Here is a 10531-nt window from a genome sequence, read left to right as displayed (position 1 = left end):
TCTTTCAGCTTTTACCCCAATATCTGGCTCTGGGTTTTTATTATAAGACCATCTAAGATTTGACCAACACAGCTGCCTGTCACTTCATCTAATAAACAAATTCTACAATTGGTATATTTATTTTTTATAACTCTAACTCAACTCAGTAAGGTTTTTGTACAGAAAATCTTGAAGTACTACAGTGATGTCCAATTTAGTATTATTATAGTAGGAAAAAATGGAATCAAAATGACATATCTAATAGGGGAAGGACAGGTATTTGAAAATAATGGTTATAAAGAATACATAAGTAAAGTTAATTACCACAGATCATGTCTTTAAAAAGGCAGAATTGGGCTGGGAAGACGGCTTAGTCAGTAGTGTACTTGCTGCACAATCATGTGGACCTGAGTTCAATTCCTAGCACTCATGTGAAAAGCCAAGCTCACCCATATGAGCCTGTGATAACAGCACTGGGAAGCAGAGACGGGGGTCCGGGGCCTTGCTGGCCAGTCAGTCTAGCCAATTGGTGAGCTCCAGGTTCAGCGTGGGACCCTGTCTCAAAAAAAGTAGGAGACTTAGAGAGGAAGTCAGCTGGAATCAACTTAATGGCCTCTACATGTGCACTCACAGAAAGGTCTGCTCGCAGACAGACACACACAGCGACACACACTTGGACACACATTCATACATCATATCCACACCCACCCCCCCAAAAAAGTAAATAAAATAAAAGGCCCAATACCTATGTAGCAGGAATCTTAGAGAGTCTTACTAATAAAATCAAACCTGAGCCAGGTAATGGGGTGAACACTGGAAGGTCAGAGAGACAGAACAAGCCACAGCTACCTCACCTGGCCAACTTCTCGGCTGGTCTTGTTTCCTCAGACTGGAAGCCTCTGTGTCCTCATATCCGAATGGCTCTCAGCTGAACTGTGCTGCTCAAAACCTAAAAGCTTAACCAGGCAAATGCTTCTAGTTTCTGGTCCTCACGCCTTATATACCTTTCTGCTTTCTACCACCACTCCCCGGCATTAAAGGCTGCTTTCTGGGATTAAAGGCGTGAGTCACGATGCCTGGCTGTTTCCAATGCGGCCTTGAACTCACAGAGATCCAGAGGGATTTCTGTCTCTGGAATGCTAGGATTAAAGGCGTGTGCTAACATTTTCTAGTCTAAGTATCTTGTGGCTTTTTTGTTCTCTGACCCCAGATAATTTTATTAAGGTACACAATATTTTGGGGAACACAATACCACCACATACCTACATTAGAATTTGCCCACAGAAGTAAACAGAAAACCTCAATTAGCAATGGTGCAGATGTGCACACAAATGAGTGGCCAGTTACTTGTGTTAGCTCACGTGGAACAATGTTAATAAGAAAGACACTGTTGACTTTTGAGCCGTGTCCTTACAGACTCAAGATGGCTTGCTGGACTCTAATTACTACATCTGTATTCATGATGAAAAAAAAAAATGGGGAGGTCTTGAAGGATGGAGTTGGACCAAAGTTACCTGTCTCTCTTGTTAGGAAACCAATTCTTTTCTCAAAACTCATTAGTAGAGGTCCGGTGAGGTGGGTGGTCAGTCCAGCAGGTGAAAACGCTTCCTTCCAGTCCTAATGACCCAAGTTTGATCCCAGGAGCTCGCATGATGGAAGGAGAGAACCAATCCCACAAGCTGTCTTATGACTTCTACATGTGTGATGTGGCATACCCACATCCTTACACATATAAGCACAACACAACACACACACGTACACACACAACTAACACTCCTATAAGTAATAAATAAATGTTAAAAAAATCGAAGCCCATTGGTGGAATTCCCCAGTAAGTCTCATGGGACCAGACCAAGTACCTTATCTGCCATCCAGTCAGAGACTCTTGAAGAGGAGGAAACAGGGTTGTCACTTTGGCTTGGACTGTTAGTGATGTGTTGACTGCCCCTCCCCCAAATGTCAGCAGATATATGTTGCTTTTGGCAAAGAAAAGCTAAGCGGATAGTTCTCCAATGAGAGTCAGTTACAACAACATTAAATGTGAAATGCACTACCAGCCAAGAAAGAAGACCCGCTGTCATTCAGTCAGAGAAAAAAATCAGAGCGCATCCGTAGTCAAAATGGAACCTTTCCTTGCTGTATGGAACCGAGGAGCAATGCTGTGGTCTTGCCTTTCTGTGTTTGTTAATTTCCTTGATGAGTGTGGGTCATACCTGGAATTCAAGAGCAGGAGAGAATCTAGCAGGGATCAACCTGGCCATGAAGGAATCATGGTGGAATGATCTCAGGACTGAGAATCTCTGCTTCCTAACTGTTCTCTACCATTTGTGACTGGGGTTGAGACCTTGAAAACACCTCAAGATTCTTCAGAAGGTTGGCATCTGGCTTGGGGAAGCCATCCTGCAGGTGAACTGGACATCAGAAAGGTTGAGAGCAGACCACCTGACCAGGCTAGAGACTCTGGTGGGCTTGGCTTATCTTTCCACCTCACAGAGCACTTGGGAGGCACCTGAGAGTCATATCTTGATGGCATTTCAATGACCTCAGACGCTTGACCTTGGATGAGTCCTCTTAGCTCTCTGATCATCAATGCCCCACCTCTATAGAACACTGGCTATACGCCTCTTTTCGTTTTGGTTCCTAGGAAGGTATGTATTATCAGAAGCCCCAGAAGTCCCTGCCCCTCCCCCCACCAATTGCTACTTTTGACTCTAGAGTCCACTAGTCAACTGCCTCCAGTCCTACATACTTCTACACGTGATTCTGTCCTGTGTGAACTAAGAGTCCCCGTGGCTTCCTGTCCCTGATCTGACTTGTGCTGGATCATGATCCTGGGTTGAGTACTGGTTGGGAACACAGCCTTTGTGGTCACATAAAACTGCTGACAAAATTCCTGGCTCCCCATGGGCCACTTTAGGCTCCATGATTCTGTTTCCATGCCTGTAACATGGGGGTGGCCATACTGCAGAGACTCAGGATATGTCAGATACTGGACCACAAGTGTGACCATGGGATGGGAACACATAACTCTAATTTATGGAGGAAACTGGGGCTCTGGGAAGCTAGATGGCTTACTTGGGTCACAGTGACCAAGTCTGTGTGACTACCAACCCTGGGCTCATCCATTACAACAATGGTTTCCCCAGAGACTGTTCCTGGGAGCCCTTAGCCATGCAGAAGGGAGGAGTGATCCCTATGGCTGCCAGAAAAAGTCTGTTGGGGTTGCTCTCTGGCATTAGAACTGTTGGGTGGAGGCCAAGACCCAGCTTGGGAATTCTGGGCAGGATCAAGACAAGAAAAGCTTCTCAAGAGGAGGAGATTCGGATGGTACCACACAGCATCCTAAAGAAAGGTGAGGGCAGGTAAGAGTTACCATGTTGCAGAGGGGGATCCTGGAGGAGAGAGAAGGGTGGGGTTGGAGGGTGGAAAGGAAGAATATAGGGGAGGGGGATAAAGAGAACTCATTATTGATGTCAGAAGGAGCCAGTGCCCCCTCTCAGTTCTGTACAAGAAATTTATTGAGGGACAATCATAGTTACCTAAGCTACTTCAAGAAAGAGTGAGACTCCTGTCTCTGGGGGTCTGGGAGCATCCTTTGGTAGTGAGATGTCAGAGAATATAGATGCTCTCATAAGGGCTGGATGTCCAAGTCACCTTCAGCTCTGAAGTCTAGTGAGTCTGAGACTGTCCAGAGAAGATCTGTGTGGGTATCATTGGGAGCCTGGAGAAGGGACTGCAGCTGGAGAGGAACACTGAGAATCTGCTTGTCCTGGACTCCTGCCCTGCCCTGGACACCTAAGACCAGACTCCTTCCCATACAGCGTTCTGCGGAGGGCTGGGGCTCCTTTCATAGCAAGATCAGAGCTGGGGGCTGTAGCTGCATTTTCTCTGAAGGTAGCTTCTGCTCGTGGCATTCAGACAGGCTATGGCTTTTTGAGTAGCCAGGCAAGGAGTGCTCCTAAGGAAGGGGCATGCGATGGTGGCAGCTGCTGCAGCCAGCCACTTGGGTCACACGGGGTCATCTATGGCTTCTGTCTTCTAGTTTCCAGCTCTTTTTAGTCCATGGATCCCTTATCCCTGTCTGTGATGCTTCATTTATTGTTTACTGTCTCTCTATGGAAAATGGTGCTTGCTGGACTTGGCCTCTGTGTCTCTGTTCTGTTCAGTTTGAATCTTTGACCCTGGCCAATTCTTCCTGCCTTCAGGTCAGGGTCTTTGATCTCTGCATTAGTTCCTTTTTATGTATTGTTATCTCAGATCCTCCAGTTAACACCAGGATTCCATCCCATCTCTCCATTGATACTGCACACCCGAGTCCCTTAATGGACACCCCTTGTTTACTGTCACACCCCTGAGCCCAGATCACTTTTCTCCTCCCAGATGATACTGTGGACTCCTACCTAGAGGTGACAGGAGAGAACATTCAGGGAGGGACCAACTCTACCAAGCAGCCTCTTCCTCATGAGCTGACTAGCAGGAAGGAGACCATAGCACACAGGGCGATCAACATGTGGCTACCCACCTCTGTGCCCTGACAGTCCCAGTAGCCTGTGAACAAGTCTGCCATCATCCTCTCACTATCTGCTCACCCTGACCTGTTTCTGCTCCAACCTGACTAGTCCCACTTTGGGGATACAACTTCTGCCCTTGCTGCCCACTTTCATTCAGCTCCCGCTCTGGAGGAGGCAAGGATGACCTAGCCAGTGAGCGAGAAAGAGAAGTGGGGAGAGGGGGCCTGTTTCTAAGCAGGTAAGCCATAAAGTCTTTCCACGAATGCTGCTTCGTTGCTGTGAGAAAAGGCTCTGCTAGGCTACACCTGTGGCTGTGGGAAGATGCGCCATCTCTTTCTCCTATCTATTGAGTGGACACAGCCATAGGGTCAGCCTCACATGCTTGCAGGCATACCAGGACATCTTTGTCTGCTTTGTGCGGTAGGTGATGGTTCTGATTGGAGGCGCCCGTGTTAATCGTTAGATTTTTCAACTATTATTTTAACTCTTCGAAATAGGGTTGTGAATAGAAAGCATATGTTGTGGTACTTGACACGTGGACAGCTGCCATTGTTAGAATTATTATTCACTGGCTTGGATAGGAGTTGAAAGAAACAGCAGAAAGGGCCATGACGTTAGCATCCATTTCTCCAACCCTCTTTCCATGGACTTGTGCCCAGGTTTCTTCTCAGAGGTTCATGACCCCAGCACAGGTAGGGGTTTGGGGGGCTTTGTTTGTTTGTTTTTTGTTTTTGCTTAACTGCTGGGGAGTAGGAGAGGAAAGTATACAATGAAAGCGAGTGTGAACATTCCTTGGTCTTTGTTCTGGCTTCCCAGCATCTTCCAGTACACAGATCACAGCATGAGCTTTATTTTATTTTATTTATAATTTGATTTAATATTACATATCAGCCACGGATTCCCCGTCCTCCCTCCTCCTGCGGCCCCCCCGCCCTCCCCCCAGCCCACCCCCCATTCCCATCTCCTCCAGGGCAAGGACTCCCCTGGGAATTCAGCTCAACCTGGTAGATTCAGTCCAGGCAGGTCCAGTCCCCTTCTCCCAGGCTGAGCAAAGTGTCCCTGCATAGGCCCCAGGTTCCAAACAGCCAGCTCATGAACTAAGGACAGGTCCCAGTCCCACTGTGGGAGACAGCATAAGCTATTACTGGTCCTTGACATTCCAGACTCTGTATTCAGTCAGGAGACACAGAGGAAAATCAAGTCACACTCAGGAGGCGAAGCTTCTCATGGGGGGACTCTGACCTGCAGGATTTCCAAGCTTACGGAGCTTGCTCTGAGCTAAGATAGGTCCCAAGAGTGGCCCTCCTGGCAGTGGGAGACCTGACTCCTTGTCTCAGCTCTGCTCCAGACCCCACCATGCTCGAGGGTGTCTCCAACTACAAGTTGATCTCCACAGTTCCTCCCTCATGGCTCCCTGGACTTGCAAGGAGGTTTCTGTGAAAGCCCTCATAGCTTCCCATCATTTCTCTAAAGGAAAGAGCCCACTAGCCTGCCTGGGAAAATAGGACCAAAAACAAGGGAAGCAGTGAAGCCAGGATGTTCCCGAAAGTCTTTTCCCTGCAGGCAAGGAAACTGGAAGTGGCCCAGGCGGCATTTTATTTCAGGAAGTGTGCTCTGAAGGCTAGTGCAGAGTGACCTGAGTATGAATGACTGAGATGAGAGAAGAAGGAGGTGGAGGAGGAGGAGAGAGAATGGGGAAGAAATAACGCTGAATGTCTGAGGTGGACATTGGCATGGCAATGGGACAGAGGGGTGACTGAGGCATTCTGGGGGTAGTGGCAATGAACCCCTGGGGAACCAACGGGATGCAGGGGGTGAAGCTGCAGCTGAGGGGTTTCTCTGAGTTTCTGAATGGTCTCATTGGATTTCTTCACAGATATGCACAGGTGTCAGTATGTATAATATGTGTCTGTGCATCTATATGTACATATACATGTGTGTGCATATGCGCAGATAATTAAACTAAAATCAACAGAAGTTTCTTTGCCTTCATGATTTGCCCTTTTCCCCTAAATATCAAGGACAGAAAGCTGAGGACTCATTCTGGCTGAGTTCTAGTGAGCCATGGCTTTGCTGTAGATAGGAAGTCCTGTTACTGCCAGAGCACGGGAAATTCCTTTTATCCCATACGCCCCCTGGCCCTGAGTCTCAGTTTCTTCACCCATAAGATGGAGGTAACAATACCTACTCTATATATCTCACAGAGTCAGCATAAAGTTTGAGTAGGATGCCAAGGCATTTTGCAAGGCATAGCTCCAGAACTGAATTCTGCAGCCTTGGCTTCGTGTGATAGACACTGATGCTGTTCCTTGTCACCCTTCACGTGGGGCATGTCTACTTCCTAAGTCCTGAGAGTCCGGGAGTTGTTCCTAAGTTGCTCACCCTCAAGAAAGCTGTGGATAAGTAGGACCCACAGCCCCAGAAGCCTGAGTCTCTGGCCCTAAGTCTTGGATGTACAACAGATCCTTTCTTGTGTTGTTGGTGTATAGGACAGCTGTCCCTATTCACAGCCTGTTCTCACAGGTCAACCAGGTATAGCACTCCCAAACACCAGCTCCTTGAGGCAAATCTTACTCACTGACTTTTGTAAAAAAGTGGAAAATGGGAATTGGCAGCATATTGTCCCGCTCTAGGCCCCAAGACAGAATATTCTGACGTCCTTGGCCTACTGCCCCATGGGAGGAATGTTGGTTGCAAACAAGATAACTTTATCCCTATTTTACAGCTGGGAAAACTGAGTCCCGGGGAGATTAACTAATAGCCAATATCACATAGCACCAGGATTCAAGCAAGCCAGTGGTCTGTGACACACCCCTCCCACTCTGCCACATGGTTTTTCCCTATAAGGCCCATGTGGCTGAAGCAAGCACCATTATCCTTTGTGAATGAAAAGTGAGGATTTAATTAATGACTGATTTCCAGCTACCTAACAGTATTGGATGAAGTCTGTAGAAGCCCTGGAAAGGTGCCTGGCCTGTAGGAAGGCTGAGGTATGTGAGATCTGTGTCAAAGTTAAGAAATCATCTAGGAGACTGAATGTAGATACAAGATTCTTGTGAAGACTCAGCTAAGGCGGCCCAAGAGCAAGCAGGCCATTGCTTGGAGCCAGAGGTGACAATGACGACATCAGTCTGCACTGTTCTCAGGCATCAGCAATGCAATTGACACCCTTCAGGTGTCCTTTCCCTGCTCACATAGGGAAACTGAGGCTCAGGGGTGTGTGTTAGGATCAGAAACAGCTGAGTCAGTGAGGTGGCTTTTGTAAAGAGAAGAAACGGGGTAGACATCTGGGAGAGTGGCAGCTGCCTGTGGGCATCCTGGGTGACAGAGTGACTTCATAGGGTACTTGTGTAGCTTGAACCTGTGTCCCAGTTTGTGCACCGACAATCATTCAGAGTTAAAAAAAATTTTTTTCATTTCTACTTTTTAGGTATTAGTGTTTTGCCTGCATGTATGTATGTACACCATGTGTGTGTCTTGTGCCCACAGAGGCCAGGAGAGGGCACTAGATCCCCTGGAACTGGAATTACAGATGGTTATGAGATACCATATGAGTGCTGGGAATCCAACCTAGGTCCTCTGAAAGAGCAGTGGGCGCTTGTAACTGTTAAGCCATCTCCTCCTGCATGGAGTTTTTACACCAGTCTTGATATCTAACCACCTGACGGTCTGAAGGAAGCTGAAATGCCTCAATAGGAGGAAGAATAATAAGGAGGATTAGGTACAGCTTTTCCAATATTTTCATTTCACAGCAGAGGAAACTGAGGCTGAGAAGGAGTGCTCCTGTTGGTTTAGATGCAGAGCCAGAACTGTCTATGAATCTCTGTTCTTCATAAACTTCCTGGGAGTGGTTCCAGAGGACAGCAACAGGTAAAGTGGACAGTCCTGTTAAGAGGGATACAACGGAGTTTCATAAAATTTGAACACTGACCACTATCTGTCTGAACACTATCCCCAACTCTGGTGCTTGCCTTAGCTAATCCCCTGTGTGAATTCATGCCTTCTTGTTCATTAAGAATAGAGTGTAATGCAAGGTCTCAACCAGACCTTTGTGACAGAATTCTTTCTTCTGGGCTTCTCCCTGAGCCCTAGGACCACACCTCTGCTTTTCTCAGCCTTTCTGATGATTTACCTGATGATCATTCTGGGCAATGGCCTGATCTTCATCCTCATCTGCTTGGACTCACACCTCCATACCCCCATGTATTTCTTCATCGGCATCCTTTCCATGTTGGACTTAGGCTATACCACTACAACTGTGCCCCAGATGTTGGCACATCTGGTCAGCCAGAAGAAGACGATCTCTTACTCCAGTTGTGTGGCTCAAATGTACGTTTTCTTGGTGCTAGGTGTCACAGAGTCTTGGCTCTTTGCCATCATGTCCATAGACAGGTACGTAGCCATCTGCCACCCACTCAGGTACAGGGTCATCATGAGCCCATGTGCATGTGGGATAATGGCCATTTTCTGTGGACTCTGTGGTGTCACCTCTGCTCTTATCTACACCATATTTGCCATGCACCTCCCCTACTGTGGGCCCAACAAGATCAACCACTTCTTCTGTGAAGTCCCTGCGGTCTTAAAGCTGGCTTGTGCAGACACTTCAGTCAACGACCAAGTAGATTTCATTCTTGGATTTAGCGTCATACTGATCCCCCTATCCCTTATCCTTGTCATCTATGTTAACATCTTTACTTCCATCTTGAAGATCCGATCAGCACAGGGGCGACTGAAAGCCTTCTCCACCTGTGCATCCCATATAACGGTAGTCACCATGTTCTGTGTGCCAGCCATGGTCATGTACATGAAGCCTGGTTCTAAGGCTTCGCCAGAAGAGGACAAGAAGCTTGCCCTGTTCTACAATGTCATCTCTGCTTTTCTCAACCCTGTCATCTATAGCCTCCGGAATAAGGATGTGAAGAGGGCTTTCCTTAAGGTAACAGGCTGGGGGAGACCCCCAGAATGAGTCCCTAGAAGGACATGGAAGCTACTCACGCTGTATCATCATTGTTCAAGAACTGCTATCACGTGATAGCAGGACCCATGCACACTCCCCCTTCTGCCTCTCATTTCAGCTCTGTACAGGTCCTTAGGGGACCACCCCCTTCTTTGCTGGTGGATCAGGGCACTGTGAAATGTCTCTCAGGTACATCAGTCCTCTCCTTCCCCTTTGTTCTACAGGGCCTACATGCTTCATAAAGAAGGAGATGTCTAAGTCATTGAAACCTTTAACTAAAATAAAGGGAACGGGCTTGGGAGGATGCCTCATGACTGTGTCTTGAGAAAGCCTCACTGCCTTGTGGAAACCATATACATATATAATGTGAACTGGATACAGGTCAGGGACATGGACTTGAGGAATTCCTGGCCCAAGAGGAAAAATGAGCTGAAACTCATTCTCTGCAATCTGGAGACAATAGGGATGACTTGAGGCCAAGTGCAATCTGGTCCCACAAACCTCCTCAGATTCAATTCAGGCCACCTTCTCTCCTCCTTCATGTCACATAAATTTGACTCTGCCATTGACTTTGTTATGAGTTGACTATGAAATGTCCATTCCCCCACAGGTTCATGTACAATGGATAGGCTTTGGGCCTCTGACTGGATCAATGGATTGACTCCTTGATGGATTCATAATATGATGGTGTTGTTGGGAGGTGAGAAAATGTAGAGGTAGGGTGTAGGAGGTGAAAGTAGCTCATGGGGACATGTCCTTGGGGGCTACATCATGCCCTGGCCTCTTTCTGTATTCTCACTTTTCTGATCCCTGCTTGTAATGAGTTGGACAGAGATGCTTCACCATCCCCTCCTCTTTACATGCCTTCACATGCCCACAGTGAACTGGATTCTCTGAAACCATGAGCAGAATCTACTGTTGCTTCCTTAAGTTGCTTTTCTTGGGTATTTGGTCACAGAAGCATAAAGCTAACTCACACAGAAAACCTTGAGTGATATGCATTCTCTTTCTTTACCTTAACCCAACTCTTGCTTACTCCTACTCTCCATCAGGTTGTTGTATATACTAAGATTCCCAGACTTTC

General features: G+C 47.2%; 1 protein-coding gene across 1 annotated transcript; it reads left to right on the top strand.

Moving 5' to 3' along the window:
* Window positions 1–8517: 8517 nt before the first annotated feature.
* LOC128097706 (olfactory receptor 13-like) lies at window positions 8518–9456 on the top strand. Its single transcript, XM_052718381.1, has one exon. The coding sequence runs from the start codon at window positions 8518–8520 to the stop codon at window positions 9454–9456; it is 939 nt and encodes a 312-aa protein (XP_052574341.1).
* Window positions 9457–10531: the final 1075 nt, after the last annotated feature.

The sequence above is a fragment of the Peromyscus californicus genome, unplaced genomic scaffold, assembly GCF_007827085.1.
Source record: "Peromyscus californicus insignis strain IS unplaced genomic scaffold, ASM782708v3 Scaffold_5__1_contigs__length_169319896, whole genome shotgun sequence".
Taxonomy (NCBI): domain Eukaryota; kingdom Metazoa; phylum Chordata; class Mammalia; order Rodentia; family Cricetidae; genus Peromyscus; species Peromyscus californicus.
This window is presented reverse-complemented; position numbering and strand designations above follow the sequence as displayed.

Bases quoted from the DNA above. Each gene is read 5' to 3' on its own strand.
- LOC128097706 (XM_052718381.1), top strand. From the start codon at position 8,518: ATGCAAGGTCTCAACCAGACCTTTGTGACAGAATTCTTTCTTCTGGGC.